We start from the raw sequence: 22,297 nt of genomic DNA, 5'->3' as shown, positions 1-22,297 counted from the left end.
GAGAAAGTTTGTGAATTGGGCGATGGAGGTGAATATCTCGGAGCCTGAGTTGCTCAAGATTTTAGCCGTGTACACTCGTCCCAAGAGCCTCGCGCGCTCTTGTATCGAAGGCAGTTTCGACTCCGCGAGGAGGATGTTCGTGGGCGTGCTTTGACGATATCCGAGGGCGAGTCTGATGGCTGCATATTGGATTTTTTCTAGCTTCTGCAGGAGATGTGAGTTGGTAGGTACATACACGAACAGTGCGTAATCGATTATTGATCGAATAAAGCATTTGTACAGGATCATCAGAGTATCGGGGTGCGACCCCCACCAAGTTCCGCGCAAAAATTTGATGATGTTGAGTGATGAGCTGCACTTTGCGTGAACGTTGTTGGTTTGTGCTTTGAAGGAGAGCTCATAATCGAGTATGACGCCCAGAAATCTGATGTTGTTGCCAGATTTGACGGCCAAGCCGCCAACGTTGATCTGTCTGTTTCCTGGAGCGATTTTTTTCCTGTTGAAATGAATGAGGTTTGTTTTGGAGGGGGCGATCCTGAGACCGAGCCCACCCAAGTTCCGGTCGAGGGTCGAGATTGAGTGTTCCAGAGTGGAGGTGCAGCTGTCCGAGTCGCCTGAAACGGTGAAGATAGCCAGATCGTCGGCGAATTGCGAGACATGCACGCAGTCGGGCAAGCCCTCAGTCACAGATGCGACGTAGATTGCGTATAACAAGGGACTGAGAACGGATCCTTGAGGGACGCCTCGGCAAGACCTACGCTTTAGCCCGTCGAACTCGGTATGAATGAATCGTTCATGAGTGATGAATTTGATGAAGAGTATTGTATTAAGCGAGCAGCCGAGGCTCGCAAGTTTGTCTAGGAGAATATCAATATTTACGTTGTCGAAGGCACCCTCGACATCGAGAAATGCCGCGTAAACCTCTTGACCCGTCAGAAAAGCCTCCTCCGTCTTCAGCAGTAGGTTTGTAAGATTGTCCGAGCAAGAGAGGCCCTTTCTGAAGCCGTGTTGGCTCCTCGGGAGCCAGTGGTTCACCTCAGCGTACCATTGAAGACGATTTCTCACCAGCGTCTCGAACAGCTTGCAGAAACAAGATGTGAGTGAGATCGGACGCAGGCCTGGTCCGCTAGACTTGTCGATGAAGATCATGAAGACGTCCCTCCACGAGTCCGGGAACGACGCCTGTGAAAACATTTCGTTGTAGATGTCCAGGAGCAGGAGTTTGTATTTCATGGATAGGCCCTTGATAGTGTCGAAGCCAATACCATCCATGCCGGAGGCGGAAAGTTCTCTTTTGCTTGCCAGAGCGATGTTGAACTCTTGAAAGGAGAACTGTTCGTTGAAGAATTGGATTTCATCGGCGATTGCGGGCGCGCTCGCTGGGTCAGTAAGAGCCCACGGAGGACAGAGCTTGTTTAATGCCTTTTCGATTTTATCCGGAGTGTGTGCGTTGGTAGAATTTCCGCCGGGCTTGATGTTGACCCATTTGTTTTTAAAAATTTTGCAGCTGTTCCATACGTGCGAAGGATTGGTTCGAAAGTTGAGGCTGGATGCAAACGAGCGAAAACAATCCTTTTTTTTGCGCTTTAGAAGAGCCTTCATAATGGCTCGACGTTTGTTGTACTCGATTAAGTCGTGCAAATCCAGTGTGAACTCGTATTTCTTCAGAGCAGCTTTTCTGAGGCGCTTTGCTCTGTCGCATTCGAAGTCTCACCAGGGGACCGGATTGATGTGCTTTCTCCTCGAGACCAACCTTTGGTTTGGAGTGTTGGCGAGTATTGCCTCCGTGAGAGTAGTCACGAGGCACTCGTATTTACCCTTCGCGTCGAGGTCGTCGTATTCTCGAGACAGAAACGTGCTGAATTTTTCTTCGAGGAGATTGTGAACTTCGGGCCAGTTAGTGCGTACAGAGTTGATCTTGTGCTTGATTTTAACGTGTCTATATTTTTCAACGGAGACGTTAATTAGTACAGGGTGGTGATCAGAGCCCAAAGGATCGTCGCTGACCGAGACGCTTATTTGGTTATTGATTTTTTGCGTGGAGAAGACGAGGTCTAAGTTTGAGCGGTAGTTTCTGCGGAGATCGGCGTATGAAAGCGTGTTGAAATTATGCAGGAATAGATTGCTCTTCTTGTAGGCGTTATCAAGATATAGTCCGCACGTGTCGCAACACGGACAGTTCCAATTAACGTTCCTTGCGTTGAAGTCTCCCACGATTATAGTCTCGCGATTATTTACATCCACATGCATCATGCGGTTCCACTCATCCTGCGATAAAGAGACGTCGGGGGGTCGGTAGTAGATGACTAAATCTAGGGCGGGTCTGAGGTTCTCGAAGCGCAGACGCAGCGTTTCCAAAGACACGTGGATAGTATCAGCCGAGACCACGCTGAAAGTCAGGCCCCGTCGAACCCAGACCGCCAGGCCGCCAGCCCGTTTAGAGAGGCGATCGAGCCGGTGAGAGACGAAGCCCGGCAGATCCAATCGGGTCCCAGGTTTCAGCCAAGTTTCAACGCAGATGAGAATGTCGTAGCTGGAGGCCTCCTTTCTTAGTTCCAGGCTCTGGTTTAAGCTTCTGGCGTTCCAAAAGAAGATTTTCAGGGTAGAAGAGGTGAAAACAGCCATGATGAAGTTGATTAAGTAGTTAAAAGTATGGTGTGTTTTTAATGACGCAGATGTTGTAGTTGAACGAATTGAAAAGTAGACTTCGACAGAACGCTTGGGTAGACTACGTTACTGTGGGTCCTCTAGAGATCGCCTTGTGAGTCTTGGCGTGGTCGGTGTCAGTTGTGAAGGAGCTTTCCTCCGTCGAGCTGAACTCTTCATACACACTGTCCTCTGCGTTGACATCCTCTCCGCCGTTGATTTTCCATCTCAGCCTCCGTATCCTGTCTTTCAAGTTTCGACTTGGCACTGCGTTTCTTATTTTCATAAGAGCATTATCCAAAGCGCTGGCTTTGCAGTTTGTTGCTTCGATTGCGGACGTTATGTCCCTTTGGCCATGAGAGTCGAGCAAAAATTTTGCCAGAGTTGGCGCTCGAATGTCTATGTCGGTTGCACCCTGGGCCACGACGGCTTGGGTGATTTGAGACGTGATATCTTCTAGACTCGGCTTCGACTCGTCTTTTCTGCTTTTTTTAAGCCTCGGTTTTTTAGCCGGCTTGATGGTGTGCGGAGATGCTTCTTGCGCATTGCCATTATCAGCAAGATGCGAGGTCGTTGGTGACGCAATCCTTTTTTTATTGAAAGGTTGCGAAAATATCTCGAAGGGCTTCGTTGGAGTTTTTCCGACGTCGACGCTTGGGGTAATTGGTTGAGACTGAGATGTCTCAATCTCTGCTGGCGTTGCTTTTTCCTGCGCCAGAGCATTTTCTTTTTCTTTTTCGGTTGGTTCAGGCCTGCCCTGCCTGCAGTGTCTTGCTTGGTGACCTTCTTCGTTGCAATTAAAACATCTTGTGTTGCTGCTGGTTGAGAAATACACGTGGTTTGTCTGATCGGCTCTCCGTAGTGTTATTGCTGGTAAAAGTTTGGCTTCGTCTTCCGCCTTGATGATAATTTTAGGTTAAATCGGGGTTTTATTTGAGCCTGTAGCACCCTTAAAATGGTCTTTAAAAAAAAAAAAAACAAAGCATACATTTTAACGTGAAATTTTCCGCTCTTTTCAAATCTGCAATAAAAAATGGGGGTTACATTTGAAAAATTGATTTTTGAGTCGCTGCAGCTTTAAGGTTATGTTCAAGGTCAAATTCAAGGTCTATTTTTTTTTAACGAATACTCTGCGATATTTCCAGGGGTTTCCATACTTTTGTCGCACCCTGTATACTCAAATATAAAAATATCCTCGTTTTTCTCTTATGTGCTCAAGTATAAATATATTTTTGTTTCCAAACATTTTTTCGAATAACCGCAGGTTTGAAAAAATGTCTGATAATGATCGAACATTCAAATATTTTCTAAAATGGAAATATTTTCGAATTCAAAATGCTTTCAAGTGATGGTGTTGTACATTGTGTTGTACTTAAATACCAAAATATTTTTCATTTTTGCGTATATACTCGATCATAAAAATATTGTCGTTTATATAAACATATATTCGATTATTCACATATTCTCGAGTATGATAATATTTTGGAATGTTCGCGAATTTAAAAAAAATTGGCGTATGCAAAAATGTATCAGAATATTTGGCACTTTGATAATATTCTTGAATTCAAAATGCTTTCGTGTAGTTCTGTTATAAAACGTTCGTACATGCCCACTGTGAAAGCACTATTAGATTTAATTGGCTTGAAATCAACTTAAATTTTTTGGCTTTATTAGAATTCAAAACAGTCACAGATAAAATTGTAACTGGATTTAATGCAATTGTAGTTATCGCATTTCCAGATATTACATACCGTATACCACATGGATTCTTGAAAATTTAAAATGAGCCTAGACGGGTAAAAGATGATCAAAATTGCCCCCAACCAAATTGAAATGAAAAAAATACCTACATGTAGTACATGTAAAAATATACTTTTAAGGAGGTTCGATAGCACTTTCAAGGGACAGGCGGGGCGAGGGGGTCGCCTATGCTTATACACGGGCACGAAGGAGTGATACCAACTCATGGGAACAAAATATTATTAGCAAAACAGCATGCAGCGGCCGCACGGCACTTATAGGCGAAATTGCTTAACTTCTATCTCGCTGAAAAACCCCCTAAACGCACTTAAAAAAAATATGTGACATATGATTTCGATTGGAAATTTCTTCAGCTTTCCGATGGTGAAGTCAGATTTTCAAAAATTTTCCATTGTCCACGGAAAATTGTAAAAATAAACTTTTAACATTAAATATCTCAAAAAACGCATTTTTAAGATTTTTCAAAGTATTCTCAATCGAAAGCTGAGGAAATTTCCCATCGAAATACATATTTTCCAGAGAGTACATTTTATTTTTACTAGCTGAAATACAGCGATGAACGTGTAAAAACGCGACATTTCGGCTCGCGTGGCTCAGAATCTCACGTTTTTAGACTTGTTTATTGAGCATTCGGTGTTGTAAAACGAGTCGTTTTTTTTTCAAAATGATCAATACCTTTTTGGCCTTCTAAAAAATAGTTTTTTTTTCATTTCTTAAGTCTAATTCGTTTGCATAATGCTTTTTTTGTGACATTGTTGTAACTTTCCCCATAAGACGTCGTTTTTTATTTTTTTTCTCGAAAACTAGATTGTAGATCAATCTAAGATTTGAACAGTGCATTCTTATCAAAGATTGAAATAAAAAAGTTTCAGGCGTTTCTAAAGACATGAAGTTTACTGACGTAGCCTATAAATTTTCCAAAGACAGCTTTACTGTCGAATTTTGAGCGAAATTGTTTAGGTACGTTTACATAACACTCTGATCCAAAAACGTCCTATAAAGGGTTTGAAACTATACTATTTGAATGATCTTTTCAAGCCCTTTCTAACCATGTAAATTAGTATCAGGATTATTCATTTATTTACTTATTGTCGTTAAGAATTAAAAAAGTTTTTCGCAATTTTCGGAAACGGCTCTGTGGAACCCTCCGTATGGATGCTGTGAACAAATGTACCAAGTTTCATCCCATTTTATTCAATAGTTTTTCCGGAGAACAGGGTCGAAATTTTTGATTTAGGTTTTCAGTTTTATTATAAGGTTTTGTAATCCAAAATGCCAAGTTATGCTTGTGGCAGCGTTTTATTATCAATACATACTATTACTATTAAATACTATTAAAAGTTTCTAATTTTATTCTTTATTTTTTCAGAACTAAAATGTTGATTAAATTGAGAGGTCAACGGAAGAGCAGTGACGGCAGTTTCCGGAAGAATTTTTTTTCGATTTTTTTAAAATCGTCAAAAAATGTGAGGTTAAATTTCATTAATTATTTGGAGGAGTTCGACGCCGAAAACTTCCTCGATGATGACGAGGAAAAAATGTATAGATTATCGAGGAAGGAGACGGAAGATATTTTTAATGCCTTCTGTAAGCTGCCCCAATCAAATTTGGTAAGTTTAATTTGATTTTCTTTGAATATCGTTCTACTATTTATAACAAAGACCCACAAAAAATTTTAGCCCAGAGACTAGATTTATTAGTCATTATATTATATCGTCGCCCCAGCTCAGAAACGTATCTATTTCAATTCTGTAGCAAGAAGGATACTTACTCGCGCGCAGCAGCAAAAAAGTATCTAACTCGAGCGTAGAGCAAAAAAGTAGCTTATTCAAACGAAGGGGCAAGAAAGTTTTGACGCGCTTAATGTAGGTTGACAACGCAGCTATAAATTATATACTTTTGTTTCAACATTCAACATTTAATTCAAAGTTATGTCATGTTGGAATTGGACGTGATATCGGCGTGATAAGGACAGGGAGTTTCAAATGATTACACTCGAGTTCATGACTTTGAACTGTGGCAACTTTATTTTACACCACTGTGCACACTGCACCTCTTACACACAGAACAAGAAATAAAACTAATGACAAAATGTCGAAACTCTATTAAACGAGAAATAAAGAGAGAATACAAAAATGTAACTTTAATGAATAAGAAAAATAGTGAATCTCTTGTCGAGCTCTGCTCAGCAGCAAGGGTCACTTGTGAGTGAGGCTCGCTCGCACGTACACGCATGGAAGGGGGAGAGAGAGTTGTGCGAAGTGCCTCACGCGGTTGCCTTGTCCACTGCTGCCCCCATCACATACACGCACATACGGCTCGCACCCAAATCGTCGACTTATACATCGACGACATGTAGAGCCAATAACTTCTACTTTCCTCTCAGAACATACAAAGTTCTCCATTAGTGGCAAATTGAGTCGAAATCGCGGTGAGATTGATTTGTTTGCTCGCATTACAAATGGATGAAAATTGTTACACTAGCTTAATTGTTTTTTCTCTTTTTTACTTTAATACAAAACAAAATTTTATGATTTTGCTTCTACGTTCGAGTTACATACCTTTTTGCCGCTGCGCTCAAGTTAGATACCTTCTTGCCTCTGCGCGCGAGTAAGTATCCTTCTTGCTACAGATTCGAAATAGATACCTTCCTGCGCTGGGGCGACGATATATTCATAACCTCAAAATCCCTAAATTATGAAAAATATTCCATTTCCTTCAATTTTAGTCATTGGCAGACTAACAGACTTGTTTGTTTAAAAAAATCAAAAACCCTACATTCATGATATTTTTCGACGAAAAAATCCGACACTGACCTCAGATTTGACCTTGAACATTACTTCTTAGCTACAGCGAACCAAAATTGATTTTTTGTACGGTGACCTCTAATTTTTATTGCAGAAATGAAAAGAACAGGGCGATAGTCACAGCTCGGGTACAAAACTGAGTGGATTTTTTACAAAGCCAGTACGCTCGTTTTCTTATAGTTCCACCATTTTTATAATACAGAAAACTTTCTAAGGATAAATGACAACTGGAACCTTGGGATTTTATCAACTCGACCATCTAATTTATTACAACCATTACATTGTTGCCTGTCGAAGATGTTATGATATTTAATTCTGTTCACAAATTTGTTCAGATCAGCATTACTGTATATACGTTAAGTCGGTGAGCTTGGTGTACATAAGTTGCATACGTGTAAATTTATATTTATAAATTAATGTTATTATGAAAAAAAGTATTATAAATAAATGTTATCATAAAAATAGGTATTATAAAAAATAGGTTATGAGAATTTAAATTTATAAAAAAAAGAATTATAAAATTTTTTTAATAAAAAGTGTCCCCCCTTATAAAAATTTCCAATAGGATCCCGCGAAATTCCTATTGGAATCCTATAGGACTCCTGTAGGAATTTCGCGAGATCCTATAGGAAATTTTTATAAGGGCCCCCACCAAATCCCAATATTCTAAAAGGCCCCGCGATAAATTATCACCAAATTGCAGGAATAAGTAGTTTGTGAGTAGCAGAATCGAGTAGTATGTCTATTTTCGATGTGCGTGCTTTGTAAAAAAAAGTTATATATACGATATAAACATGGGCTTGGCCCGCGCCCTGTGTTGATTTTGAGTCCATTTTAATCGAATTTTGCGATTCACATCAACAGTTTTACTTTAAATGCAGCGATTTATATTGCCCATTTAAGTTTTTAATATTTTGAAAAAGATAACGCTATGTGCTTTTTTTTAAATCTCAAAAAATTGATATTTTAGTTTTAACATGTACTTTTTCAAATCCTCGAAGGCCCTCACCCAAATTTGATGGGCACAGTTTTTTTCAGGTTTTTGAATCGTTATTGCAAGTCCCCAAGAAAAATTCAACGAGTGTGCTTTAAAAATAAAAATTTCACGAGATTTACTCATATGCCATTTAGCACGCGTTGAGAGACTTTTAATTTACTTTCTAACAATAAATCGATATTTGAGAGTTCGACTTCAACCTCTCACGCGATATTCATATATGTGTATTATGTTCTAACATCGGGATATCAAGTTACAGTGCAAGGATCTGGTATTTGAGAAATTTATCGAGTGCTGAGCAAAGGAAATAATAACACGGTTTATTTAAAACCGTTGCTGTTTCCTTTACATACAACTTTAATTTCAAATAAAATTTATAATTATTGCACCTCGATAAATTTGTTTTTTCAGACTCATCGAGACAAATTAAATTTTGAACAACTTTTAAGAATACACGTTCAAAATTTATTCACCCGTGGCAAAAGTGGATCACCAAGTTTGCGGTACGTGCACAAATGTCTACGGTGGTTAGTCCTGGGCGCTCAGTTAAATTTAACTGATAGTCCAGCTAACACCGTGGACCTGCACTACCTTTACTGGGAAGAGGCTCTCGAAATGGTAAAGGAGTTTCTAAAAAACCAATTGCTTAGAGAGCCCTTCCCAACGAACTGCAAACGCAAGTGCACTATTGTTACGGGTAGAGGGCTGCATAGCAACCAAGGCACGAAGACTCTCAAGAGTAGGGTCGAGCTTCTCCTGAAAGAGAAATACCCAGATTTAAAGTAAGTTATTTTTTTATATATCTAAAACTTTAAAGTAAAATTAAATATATCATTAATTATTTATTTAATTAATAATATTAATTTATTTATTTAATTTATTTATTTAATTTAAATTTAGAATCTCGGAGTCGAACCACAACGATGGACGTATTGTCTGCGTCTTTTAAAGCGGGACTCTCCGAGTACTTGCAAGTGTATACTTTCTACGTCACATGGAAATCAACTTGCTAGCAGACGCACTTCAGGCAGGCATCTCCTTATACAAGCGTTTGGTGTAATCAGTCTACGCGAATCATCGTATACTAAACAATCGCCACCAAACGGCCCACGGTGAAAGTGTTGTAAACATCAGCAAATTTCGAATGCGCCTTTCACTCGGCCTCGTATTGCCAATTGGTGCCTGCATTCGCGCAACAGTTCTCCAGCAGCATCACTGTCAGTGGGCTGCAGCAACAACACACTGGCTCTGGAGGTTAAGCAGCACGCACGCCGCCGCCTCAGTTGGACCGAGAGTTGCCGAAAAAAACAAGCCTGTTTGGGGCAGTACAAAGAAGCATCGTAACGTCAAGTTGAAAATTTTTCTCGACATGACGGACCCCGACATTGAAAAGGAATTGGCACCTTTGCGCGCGAGTGTGAAACAACAGGTAAGGGCACTCGTGCCACATATGGATTGCACTTTCTTCATGCATTGATTTTAACCTGTTGCATCATTTTTTCGTTTTCTATCTTTGCCAATAACATCTTTTCATTTTAAAAAATGACCAATTATTAAAAGTTTACTTTTATATTTATAGGGAGATTTGGTTCGACAACTAAAAGCAAGCGGAGCACCAGAGCTCGATATCAAAAAAGCTGTGGCTGAACTGAAACTCAGAAAAAAGTTATTAGAAGATAAAGAACTTTCTTTGACTCCTGACTCCGCTAATTTTGATAGAGCTAAAATGGAAGATCTTTTGAAGCGCAGATTTTTCTATGATCAGTCATTTGCTATCTATGGAGGTATCACCGGCCAATATGACTTTGGACCAATGGGTTGTGCTTTCAAAGCTAATCTTTTGAGTACTTGGAGAAAGTTTTTCGTTTTAGAAGAACAAATGTTAGAAGTTGATTGTTCTATACTTACTCCAGAACCTGTTTTAAAAGCATCTGGACACGTTGAAAGATTTGCAGACCTTATGGTTAAAGATGTTAAAAATGGTGAATGCTTCAGATTAGATCATTTGATTAAAGCACATTTGGAAAAATTGTGTTCCGATAAAAAGGCAACAGAAAATATCAAAAAAGAATGTGAAGATATTATAATAAAACTAGATGGCATGAACAAAGAAGAAATGGGTCATGTTATTAAAAAGTATAATATGAAATCACCTATTACTGGTAATGATCTTACTGAACCTATTGAATTCAATTTAATGTTCGGAACTCAAATTGGCCCAACAGGTTTAATCAAAGGTTTCTTGAGACCAGAAACTGCCCAAGGAATATTTGTCAACTTTAAACGATTACTTGAATTCAATCAAGAAAGATTACCTTTTGCTGCTGCTCAAATTGGTAATTCATTTAGGAATGAAATTTCTCCAAGATCTGGTCTGATCAGAGTTAGAGAATTCACAATGGCTGAAATAGAACACTTCTGTGACCCTAGCGATAAAAGCCATTCTAAATTTGAATCAGTTGCAGACACAACTTTACTTTTGTATTCAGCATGTAATCAAATGGATGGTAAAAGTGCTGAGCGAAAAACCATTGGTAAAGCTGTAAAAAGTGGACTTGTTGCTAATGAAACATTAGGATATTTTATGGCTAGAATACAGAAATTCCTCGTAACAGTTGGTATTGATCCTCAAAGACTAAGGTTTAGACAGCATATGGGAAATGAAATGGCTCATTATGCATGTGATTGTTGGGACGCAGAGTGCTTAACATCATACGGCTGGGTTGAATGTGTTGGATGTGCTGACAGGTCAGCTTATGATTTAACACAACATGCAAAAGCTACAGGAGTCAAGTTGGTTGCAGAAAAGAAATTAGCTCAACCTAAAACTATTGACGTTGTTGAAGTAGTTCCAAATCGTGGTTTAATAGGAAAAGCTTTTAGAAAAGATGCTAAACGAGTATTGGATGCTCTGGCCGCAGTTCCTGAAAATAAATTAAATGAATTTGAAAAAATAATTAGCGAAAATGGAGAGTACAATATTGAAGAGCAAGACTTTACAGCTAAGGTTACCAAGGATATGGTAACAGTGAAACGTTATCAGAAAACCCTTCATGTTGAAGAATTTGTTCCATCTGTCATTGAACCTTCTTTTGGTATTGGAAGAATTATGTATGCTGCTTTTGAGCACAATTTCAAAGGCAGAGAAGGAGATGAGCAGAGGAAATATTTCAGTTTACCTCCAGTTGTCGCACCTCTAAAGTGCTCAGTTTTGCCTCTCAGTAGCAATGCTGAATTTGCCCCATTTGTCAAAAAATTATGTAAGCCTGAGTTTTCATTTGTATTTCTATCCAATCATTTTCTTAATGAAAAAAATATTTATCATTATTTGTTCTTTTGCAGCCCAAGAGCTTACTAAAGTTGATGTGTCTCACAAAGTCGACGACTCATCAGGAAGTATTGGACGTCGTTATGCGAGAACTGATGAGATCGCAATTCCATTTGGTATCACTATTGACTTTGATTCGTTGAAAGAGCCTCACAGTGCAACTTTAAGAGAAAGAGACAACATGAGCCAAGTCAGAATTAAGGTAAATTATTATTTCATATTTAAATACTCTTAATAAAAATAATCCTTTTAATTTATAAAGAGGCATCTAATCTAATATTTATTACAATTTGCAGCTTGATGAATTGCCAGCAATCGTCAGAGACTTATCATTGGGAAAAATGCAATGGTCTGAAGTCGAGGCCAAGTATCCAAAATTCGAGCAACAAGAATCCTCAGAAACTCAATAAAATCATGCATCAATAGATGTAGAGTATATTGACTATCATGATCATAAAAATTCGACTTGTGTAAACAAACTAAAAGCTGTACTTTAAAAGTGCATTTATACAATAAATCTTGTTAAGTATCAAAACTGCCGATTTGTGTCATTCAAACGTTTTTCAAATCATCCAATGCTTCCAATTTCCTATTGCAATATCCCTCATTTGGCCAGATGCATATTCAATCTGCGCGCTCGACGTCATTGCAATATGCATTTATGACGTGCGCGCGCGCCAATTCAAGGAAACCGGTGATATGCGCAGGGCCAGCAGCGGAGTTGCAGCACGCGACCGACTGTAAACTGAAAAAAAGCCTGTTCACTGGCTCTCTGTGCGCATGGAGGGAGTTGCGCCGAGGCTCTCTCGTATTATTATCTGTACATATAGAATAGAGATGATATACCGTACGCGCATATACACACACATACACACGCGCGCACAACCACGGACACCAATACATGGAAACACGCCAGAGGCGCACGTCGCGGCCTTTGCGTGTGTATGAGAAACTACTGGATGTTGACATTCAACATGGCGGCATGTAGTCAGTGCTGTGCTGTGTCGTGGTGAGTTTTCCCGTTCGCCGTGACGATGGCTTAGGCCGGATTAACGCGTGAAAAGTGCCGACCCCGCCAGGCCCCAATATCCCCCGGCCGTGGAAGTGCGCGACACGCGGCCCGGGGCCCGATCGGACCCGCAAAATTGCAATTACGAGCCGTCGAACTCCGAACCTGGCGTACATATATCTTGTACATTGTGGCTATATACAATACATGCATGTATATACATACGTACATACAGTTTGTCTCTGCTATAATGTACAAGACTGCGGGTCTACTCCCTATTTCGCTCTATCTTTGTATATGTAGATACGCGTATGGATGTATACACGTATTAAATATACATATATATATATATATATATATATATATATGTACATCCATCTCTCTCTATCTCACTCGTGTTATTAAGATATCTTCTTCGTGACCATGACTGCAGGAAGAAAAACGGCAAAATTCAATCAGGCGTGTATGTAATTTTCGGAGGATCCGTGGGACTGTGTTAGATGCATATCTGCATTTTATCGTGCACGCGTGAGCGAAAGCGAGAGACACATCAATTACCAGTGAATTACAATATTGCAGTGCGTGTGGTGCATACGTTATATATGCACATATTATATCTATGTGTATGATACGCGCGATCGTTTTGTGCGTATGTGACTCACTGCTGCTGCTGCTGCTGCTGTTGCAGGCCTTTCCTTTAATAAGAGAGATACATAAAAAAATGCCGATGTGACGATGCGAGATGAACGTCTCTCCCGAGACAGAGAGAGAATAATTTTGTTGGTTCTCTTGCTCTCTCCTCTCTTTCTCTCTTTCTCTCTTTCTCTCTTTTTCTCTTTCTCCTTCTCCATCATAATCGGAGCTCAATGTTCTTTATTTATTTTTTTTTTTTCAAGCGTGTAGTAAAAATATTATTATATCGAGTTTGTGTATCTTTGTGTGTGAAGAGATAGAGAAAGAGAGACGTACACATACGCATTTAAGCGCAGACACACACCAAGAGTGAGAGATGGAGAAAAAAGCGAGACAGAGAGAGAGAGAGAGAGAGATACGATGGTGATGAGACAGAGTGAGAGAGAAAGAGAAAGAGCACGTCCTCTCTTTTCTTCTTTCACGATAGTATGTGCTGTGTAGTGTGCTCTCTTTTACTCCCTATACGTGTGTGTACATATTCTTGCTACGGTCAAGTGAACCAAATTGAATGAGATGTAGAATTAGTTAATGCTTTGACGAAAACCCACGTCTTTTTTGCCTTCTCTATCTCTTTTTCTCTCTCATTCACGGATAATCAAATGGTGACAAAACGTGCGCGCTCTGGCGAGTCGAAATTTTCTGCATCTCTCTTGTTGCTGGCCTATAAGCAGCATTATCTAAGACTAGAAGTGTGAGTGTCCGCAGTGCGTGTGTACAATAATTGGGCCACGACCCCCCTCTAAATGTTTACAAATACGTTTTTTAACTCGCGTGCAATTTTACACAAAGTTCGTACGGCGATTTATTTCGTTTTTTTTTTAATCTACGGTCGGGCCCCCCCTCCCTTGATACGTTTAGTTTACGTAAATATTATTGTGCGTTTTAACCAAAAAAAAAAAGCTAAACTCTTGTCTCTTTTTATTTTTCAGCTTGTGTTAATGTTAGTTTAGGACACTTTTGAAACTCACTTCTCGTTCCAAAGCAAGAAATTCAACCTTTCAATTACTGATCTACAAGAAAATTTGAAGAAAACAAAGAAAGCAGTGGCATATATGAATACAACAATATATGTAGATAAATGTATGTATATTCGAAGAAAAAAGTACGGCACACAACCACACTCAGCACGCATTGAAAACATCTGAGGATTTTTGTCAAGTCTACTTCTACCACCTTATCCTTTCAAAAACATTATTCTATTCGATTAACGTTTATTATTTGTACCTTCTTTGGGAACCCAAAAGGCACAACCAACTTCAACAAAACGCATACCAACTCTACCTGAATTCTCAACCTTTCTTGATCATACGCAAGTATTTATTGTTAAATATAGACACAAGAAAAATATTAAGAATAAAAGGCAATACAGAGATTGCCTTCTCACAATATTGCGTATTGCGTATGCATGCAAAGTGAGGGTATTTTATCGTTGGCACACATGCATTCTGTGCTGGGAATTTTGCATGCTCTCAGGAAGTCAGTTATTTACAAAGAAGAGATCAATAGAGCATTGCATATTCATAAATAACATTCGGTAAAAGATCTGTAGCAAGGCTGCTGCATTATTATCTACAAGACACCTACAACCTGCTAGCATCACGTGCCAACGAGTTATTGCGTTGTATGCCTTATTACTCAGTCGATACCATCTTCAATGAATGGTATCGATGATACGTAAAAAATATAAAATAGTCATCAAATAGCAGCAACGCAACAATTATCTTCTTCAACCACAAACTCACAGTTACAAATAAGCAAAAAAAGAAGGTAATTTAGTACAAAAATCAATTCTCTGGCGGCATTTTAAAGAAGCCTTTCTTCCTCTTTGTCAAGTTCTCATCACTAGACAGACACATAAACGCAAGTCGTTGATAAATACATAAACAAAGATATAAGGTACCAAGAACCATTCTGTGATATCTATGTTAACACTTAAATAATCGAAAAGACTAAAAAAATTTTAAGTATAAGTATAAATAATCTAACTCTGCTCACTGGCTTGTCAGGGCCTGCAGCGTATTAAAGACAGAAAATATAGTTCGACTGAATCATTTCCATCAAACGCAACGAGAAGAAGACAAAGAGACAAATAAAATTAAAGCTAAACAAATCTATAAGAGAATTAGCAGGAGATAGAAGCATAAGCGTTGAACAATTAACAAGAAAATAAGAAGTAAAAGAAGAATTTGAGCCATGTCCAGCAATCCTCAGTGGAAGAATTTCCAGTCGCCAATCATGAACTCTGACCCAGCAATCCTAGAGTACAAGTCCATGTCCATTCCAAGTCCTAAAATGATGAGTGGCCATAATCATCAAAGCGCCAACAACTACCGCAATGGTACAAATAACTTTGGTGGTGACTTCATGGACTCGCCGCCTGGGAAAAATTTGTCTTTCAACAGCAGCTACTCATCTGGCGCACAAACTTCACCTCGCAATGGTTCTGCGACATTTTCCATTGGCAATTTTAATGCATTTGAAACAAATTATTCTGGAGAGCCAGTTATGACTAATAATTCCTCCAGTTATCAGCCGAATGAACAAACAAGCAATCAGGGTCCCAGGGAAACGGGCATTATAGAAAAGCTTTTGGTAATTATTTAAATTAATTGTACTAACTAATCATCTTGAACCAATTTTACTGATTAAAATGATATTTATTTATTTACAGCACTCGTACGGGTTCATTCAATGCTGCGAGAGACAAGCAAGATTGTTTTTTCACTTTAGCCAATTTAGTGGCAACATTGAACACTTGAAAATCGGAGATCCTGTGGAATTCGAAATGACGTACGATCGTAGAACAGGCAAGCCCATCGCTAGTATCGTTAGCAAAATTGCTCCCGAAGTGGTGAGTAACATAATTGGCTTCAAACTAGATTCAGGCTATTATTGTAAATATTACTTTGCTTTTCCTCGCAGGTTTTGAGTGCGGAACGAGTCATGGGCACTGTTACGACCGAGCTGCAGTCGAACGGTGATTCTCAAGGTCGAATCAGTTACGAGAACAGAGGTGAATGCTTTTTTCTACCTTATACCAAAGACGATGTCGAAGGAAATGTGACTCTACGCAACGGAGACAGAGTGTCATTTCAAATTGCAACAAATCAGCGGTAAACGTCAATACTACTTGAATCTAATAATTCATCTCTCGAATCCGCCTTTATCACCTTGCGTTTTCTTTTTCGTCTGTTATGCAGCGGCAACTTGGGAGCCTGCCATATCAGATTTGAGAATCCAGCTCATCCTGTACAGTATCGCGGAGTCGTGTGCTCGATGAAGGAGAGCTTCGGATTCATTGAGCGGGCGGACGTTGTGAAGGAGATTTTCTTCCATTTTAGCGAAGCCAAATCTACGAAGGAAGAATTGAAACTTGGCGACGACGTTGAATTCATTATTCAAACGAGAAATGTAAAAAGACTTTTGAAATACTTTTCTTTCGTTCCAGATCTCAATAATAAATGTATGAATTTTCAGGGCAAAGAAGTAGCGTGTAATATAACCAAGTTGCCACCAGGTTCTATTGTTTTTGAAGAAATTAGCGATGAAATTATCAAGGGACAAGTTTTGAAGCCGCTTGACAAGAGCACACCAGTCAGACATCAAGCCGAGCCGTTGACAGGACGCATTCGTCACAGAGCACCCGATCATTCCGAGGTTGAAGTTTCGTTTGGTGACAAAGATCAAAAAGGAGATTTTACCCTGAAGTCAGTATCTTGCTTAAAATTTCTTTCTCCACTTTGCGCGAAGTAGGTCGCTTATTTACGTGTACGAATTGCAGGCACGGAGACTGGGTACAGTTTAGAATAGCTACGGATACGAGAGATCAATTGAAGCGAGCCACCGAAATTGAGTTACTGCCCGAATCATTTTCCGTGTCCGGTGAACGACGTGAGCAAGGAGTTATTGTGGCTTTAAAGGACGGTTATGGTTTTATTCGTTGCGCCGAGCGCGAACCCAGACTCTTTTTCAAATTCGGAGAGGTGCTAGATGTTGAGAGACAAATAAGCGTTGGCGATGAATTTGAATTCACTGTTATTCAGGTAAGACATAAAAGTTTGTGAATAGTGTGAATTCACGAACCACCGTGTTCATGTTAGCAAGTTAATGATTTTTAATCCTGAACTTAGGATCCTTCGTCATCATATGCAAACTCTCGACTCAGTGCTATTAGATTAAGGCACTTACCGAAAGGTAGTGTTTCTTTTGAAAGTATAATTGAGATCGATGTACTGGGAAAGGTAGTCGAAGAAACCAATGGAACCGAGCGAGGATTCATTAGTTATCAAAAAGATGACGTGGAAAAAACCATCATGTTCTTTTCAAAAGACTGTATTACAAAAATTATTCCAAAACTCAATGACAAGGTGAGTTGCGTTGATTCGATTTCAATATGAAACCTTGCGAATGAATCTTGAAATGAAAATGTTTTTTGCTCAGGTTCAATTCAGTATCTGCCAGGTCAAAAGTAACAAAGAGCTTGTCGCTGTAGACATATCGCTGCTCAGTCTTACAGGGGAGAAGGTGCAAAACGGCACAAAGAAGACAACAGTGCAAGGATTCGTTGCTGCACTGAAAGATGGCTTTGGTTTCATCGAAACTGTTAATCACGATAAAGAGATATTTTTCCATTTTAGGTGAGTCATCGATAAAAAAAAAAAATAAATAAACGCAGCAACGATGATGCAACGATCTCATTGAATTTCTCATTGATTGCAGCAATTTCGAGGGAGACGCAAGCACTTTGGAATTGGGAGCTGACGTTGAATGCGTGATCGGCACTGGCAACAACAGTAGTCGCATCATCGGTGGCTGCACCGCCGCCGAGACGGTGCGTCTGCTGCCCAAGGGCAGCATACCGAGGGCCAAAGTTGAGAGCGAGGTGCTCGACGGCACAGTCATCAGGCCGTTGCGCAGTGCCAATCCAGAGCAAGTCGAGTACGCCGGCATGATCAAAGTCAATCCCACGAACGAGAACGAAGAGACGCCCGAATACGAGTTTGGAATAATGGGATTGGCGAACAAGCGCGAACTGTTGCAATCGGGCGACCCGGTGCAGTTCCAATTGGACAGCGAGGGCCACGCCTGCAATATCGTAGCCGTGAGGAAGAAACGTCGCGCAACCGTCGACGCCGTGAAAGGGCCTTTTGGATTTTTGGCTTATGAGGTCGACGAGGGCAAGAAACTTTTCTTCCACATGAGCGAGGTTTGCGATAATGCTAAACTGCAGCCCGGTGACCAAGTCGAATTCGTGCTTGTCACTAACCAACGTTCTGGCAAATCCTCCGCTTGCAATGTGCAGCGACTCAAGTGAGTTTCTCCTTTTTTCTCTGTGTTTTCCATTTGATTTTTTTTTCAATTACCTAATAATTACCCTCGTATTCTTATTATTGTAGTGACACAGTGCAGCAACGACCAGAACGATTGATCAGCAAGTTACGCACCGTGTCTCTGGAGGATAACGGGCCAAAATTAACCGTAGTCAGGCAACCAAAGGGTCCAGATGGAACTCGCGGTTTTAGTCAAGAAAGAATTGTACGTAACCCAGGTGCCATCGACGAATAATGTTAACCGATCTTATAATCGAAAGGGGGTCAGATCCACAGAGATAAACAAAAAAAACAATAATTTCACTACCCGATTATGTATACATAACTCTTACCCATATACTACATACCTCATTTGTTTTTTGCACGTGTAGGTAACAAAAAGATTATTACGATTATTGTAATTAATGAACTTCATTGTTATTTTTGATTCAAATAATATGAAAAGTACGCGAATATTTGAGAAACTTGAAAAAAAATTCGTGAAAAATTTTTCGTTTTTGTAACAGAATTGAAAATTCTAACACGAGTTTAAAATATATTTTTTATTTTTATTTCCAAGAAAGATTTTTTTCAATAAAATACCTTTCTTTTATAAAAAATGTAACGCTTAAACGTTCAGCCGAAAACTACACACTCAAAACGAACACACACATACATTGTAGTTATCAAATTAATTTATAAATCGCTAAGAAACGTTGATGAAATATTGTTAATTATTTTTGTCAAATCGCCAGACGTAAGGTTTTTTTTGCAGATTACAAAAGTGATGTAGCGTTTTAAGTCAGTAAAAAAAATGTGAGAATACAAAAGAGCAAGTAACATGATTGTTAGTATGCACTAAAGCGCGACACATACTTTCCATCACTAGAATATGTGATTGTTCTTTCTGAAAACAAGTCAGTCGCTGTTCAAGTCGTGTCTGTTTGTAATTTTTGCGACAGAGGCTATTTGTCCTTTTTGTCTTTATAAAAATATACGTACATGTTGATAATATTTTTTACGTTTTATGATTTCTTTGAACAATTTTTTTATAGCAACATCTATTGATAAAAAAAAAGACAAATGAATAATAATTTAATATACATGAATGGTATAAAGTGTAAAGAAAACGAATTGAGAATATTTACTTGTGGCACCAATTTTAGAGCAAAAAAGATGTGAGGCTAGAAACTCTTACCTCATATAACTATACTAAGTGTGGTATTTTTATTCAAAAGAGTAGGTGAAAAGGACATTCGTTTGAAAATCTTATTTGTTCTTATTGAAGTAATGTGATGGTGAAAAATTGTATTAGCATAAATTGTATGTGAGTGCGTTTAATAAAGCACGCGACTGAGGCAGGAAAGAGCCTTTCAAACGAATTTGATCTGTCGCTATGTAAAAAAAACGAAATTAATCAAAATTACTTTTTTTCGTTCATTCTATGAAAACTGTTTCGTCAAGTACTGCGTTAAAGTGTATTTTAAAATATACTGGTGATCGAGATGAAAAAAATAGGAATGAATTCGAACGAAAAAGAAAATTTATCATTTGTGAAGCCATTTTTTAATGATGTGAAATATGATCATTGTTTTGCCTGCATGCAGTACAATTGAGAAAGTCCAAGACATGGAAACTGTTACGCTAGCGCACGCGGAACGAAAAACTCTGATCACATTTCCGATGTAATTATAGTTTTAAACAAAACAAAAAAGAAACGAGCGCAAAATAAGTGCTAAATTATGAATCAATCAGGTAATATGATTAAAACGAAACGAAAAGTTTGTTACAATAATGTTCATGCCGTATAGAGAAAACGAAAAAAAAGACTAAAAAAATCGAAAGCGAACATACGAAAGGAACAGCAAGAAACGTATTGTATAAAAATTTATCCTTTGGTAAATAAACATTGGAAGCATGAAAAATTGATAAGGTAAATTTGTCAAGGAATATTTTTTTTGTTCACAATTCCAAGATCAAAACACTCTCCTTCCTAATGTATGATTTTTTAATTGTAGATATTTATTTTCTCATCGACGCGGAAGAAGAAGCAGAAGAAGAATAAAAAAAAACTATATCATTACGTCTTCTTCTCGCGATAATACAATATGTACAAAATGATTATTTTATTACTATAGTGGAGTTCAATAGAGTCCTCTTGTTTTAGCCTTGAGATTACTCGAGTTTACGACGAACCACAAAAAAAAATTCATACGCGCGGAATGAAAGTAAACACATAAAAAAAGAAAGTAATGAGTAATGTAGAACGTAATCGACGCTATATCTTATATTTTCTTTCTCTTATATGACGACGCACTCGAGCGGGAAGGGTCCCTTGTAATTCGGATTGTCTCGTCCGGGGCAAGCTGCAACAGAATATGACAAAAAGAAAAAAAAAAGAAACGAAAGATAAGCCTCAGATATTATATGTTGTACGCGCATCGTCATCGTCGTCGTTCATTGACACTCACCCTTCTCGCATCGATAGCCGAAGTAGCCCGTGCCCTCGCACAGACACTTGTACTCGGGATTGGCCGTGATCTGGAGGCAGGTGCCGCCGTGCAGGCACCTCGTCTGGCTGTGACAGGCGTTGCGTCTCCGTCCTGCACAAAATTCAATCGATCAACGAGTGTTTTTTTTCTTTAATTTTTTTTTGGTTTTTTTTTTTACCGTTGAGAGCGAGCTTGCACTCCTCGAGGGTGGCGTATCTGTACTCGGATTTGCAGCCGTAGCCGCAGGCGCACTGCCCGCTGGTTATTCGGCATCCGTTGCCCATCTTCTCGACCTCGCAGGCCTCGATCTGAAGAACTGCAGGGAGAGAACGCGCAAGAGTGTGAGAATTTTCATTCGTTGATAACGCACAACGACGACGACGCCGGCGACGAGATATCGCGTTTTATGCATTCTCCGATGAAAACTCGCAGGGCGCCTCGCGTGCAAAATACGCTGAATACATTTATTCGTACGGAAGAGCAAAACTCGCGCGTCGATAACGATGAAAAAGAGTTTTTATGTGGAAACCAGATGGAGTCCGGATGTTGCCCATGCGAGATACAGTGCTTTTATGTTATACGTTTCTCTCAGCCTCTCTCGAGGCTGTATTAATCATTTCGAGCGCGCGCGCGCGATCTCGAGCAAAAAACACATCTTTGATAATTTTCAAGCGTCGAGAGAAAGAGATTAAAGAATTACGGCAATATTTATTTATTCGGCTCCGAAGTTGCGTTCTCCCTTTGTTTTGAATACATGTCCATGCGTGCGTATAATACACACAATCGAAAAGTCGCGCAGATAAACATTTCCATGCATAAAAACGATAAGACGGTGTACGCGCGATGCCAATGGCACATTTATTTATGCATAAAATAAGGAGATTCGCCCGGATGCGATTGTATTATTATTTATGCGTGAGCGCGCAAAAAAATCTCGCGATCTAAAATTTTGTGCTTCTCTCTCGTCACGGCATCGCGTCGTGCGCGAGTATCGTTAGCAGATATAGATACGTATGATATAAAAGCCGCGCAGCCTCTCTCTCTCTCTCCATAAGCTCGCCTTTTATATCTATAAATACCTGTTACAACGAGAAGAAGAAGCAGAATTGGTCCCCTCATGGTTGCTTCGGCGTTGTCAAATTTCACAAGACTTCTTGGTCGGCCGACACAAAGAAGAGCGAGCTAGTGCGGAGATCGTCGAACTTCGAAAAGATTTCTGAAATAAATATGCCCGTTGAGCGTGATAAAACGAAAA

At 39.3% G+C, this 22,297-nt stretch overlaps 3 protein-coding genes across 8 annotated transcripts; 2 read left to right on the top strand and 1 right to left on the bottom strand.

Moving 5' to 3' along the window:
• Window positions 1-9,221: 9,221 nt before the first annotated feature.
• LOC106653619 (glycine--tRNA ligase) lies at window positions 9,222-12,074 on the top strand. Its single transcript, XM_014373130.2, has 4 exons — window positions 9,222-9,640; window positions 9,791-11,471; window positions 11,554-11,741; window positions 11,836-12,074. The coding sequence occupies exons 1-4, from the start codon at window positions 9,356-9,358 to the stop codon at window positions 11,947-11,949; spliced, it is 2,268 nt and encodes a 755-aa protein (XP_014228616.1). The 5' UTR covers window positions 9,222-9,355; the 3' UTR covers window positions 11,950-12,074.
• A 391-nt stretch (window positions 12,075-12,465) lies between these two features.
• On the top strand, window positions 12,466-19,023 carry LOC106653606 (cold shock domain-containing protein E1). Of its 6 annotated transcripts, XM_014373109.2 has the most exons (11): window positions 12,466-12,548; window positions 14,171-15,833; window positions 15,913-16,092; window positions 16,164-16,354; window positions 16,442-16,652; window positions 16,719-16,948; window positions 17,023-17,284; window positions 17,372-17,608; window positions 17,682-17,878; window positions 17,961-18,551; window positions 18,638-19,023. In XM_014373109.2, exons 2-11 carry the CDS (start codon window positions 15,435-15,437, stop codon window positions 18,804-18,806), a joined length of 2,667 nt encoding a protein of 888 aa, XP_014228595.1. In that variant the 5' UTR covers window positions 12,466-12,548; window positions 14,171-15,434; the 3' UTR covers window positions 18,807-19,023. The 6 variants fall into 6 exon arrangements, with proteins under 6 accessions (XP_014228595.1, XP_014228591.1, XP_014228594.1 ...); XM_014373105.2 differs by having other exon boundaries at window positions 16,442-16,948; XM_014373108.2 differs by lacking the exon at window positions 12,466-12,548 and adding an exon at window positions 12,875-13,011 and having other exon boundaries at window positions 16,442-16,948.
• Window positions 19,024-19,100: 77 nt separating this feature from the next.
• Window positions 19,101-22,255, bottom strand: LOC106653656 (multiple epidermal growth factor-like domains protein 6). Its single transcript, XM_014373184.2, has 4 exons — window positions 22,122-22,255; window positions 21,221-21,358; window positions 21,022-21,153; window positions 19,101-20,916 (listed from the first exon to the last, which is right to left on the bottom strand). Exons 1-4 carry the CDS (start codon window positions 22,159-22,161, stop codon window positions 20,852-20,854), a joined length of 375 nt encoding a protein of 124 aa, XP_014228670.1. The 5' UTR covers window positions 22,162-22,255; the 3' UTR covers window positions 19,101-20,851.
• Window positions 22,256-22,297: the final 42 nt, after the last annotated feature.

The sequence above is a fragment of the Trichogramma pretiosum genome, unplaced genomic scaffold (genome assembly GCF_000599845.2).
Source record: "Trichogramma pretiosum strain Unisexual culture from Peru unplaced genomic scaffold, Tpre_2.0 scaffold73, whole genome shotgun sequence".
In the NCBI taxonomy this organism is placed as follows: domain Eukaryota; kingdom Metazoa; phylum Arthropoda; class Insecta; order Hymenoptera; family Trichogrammatidae; genus Trichogramma; species Trichogramma pretiosum.
The sequence above is the reverse complement of the archived record's forward strand: the minus strand, read 5'-3'. Positions and strand labels throughout refer to the sequence as shown.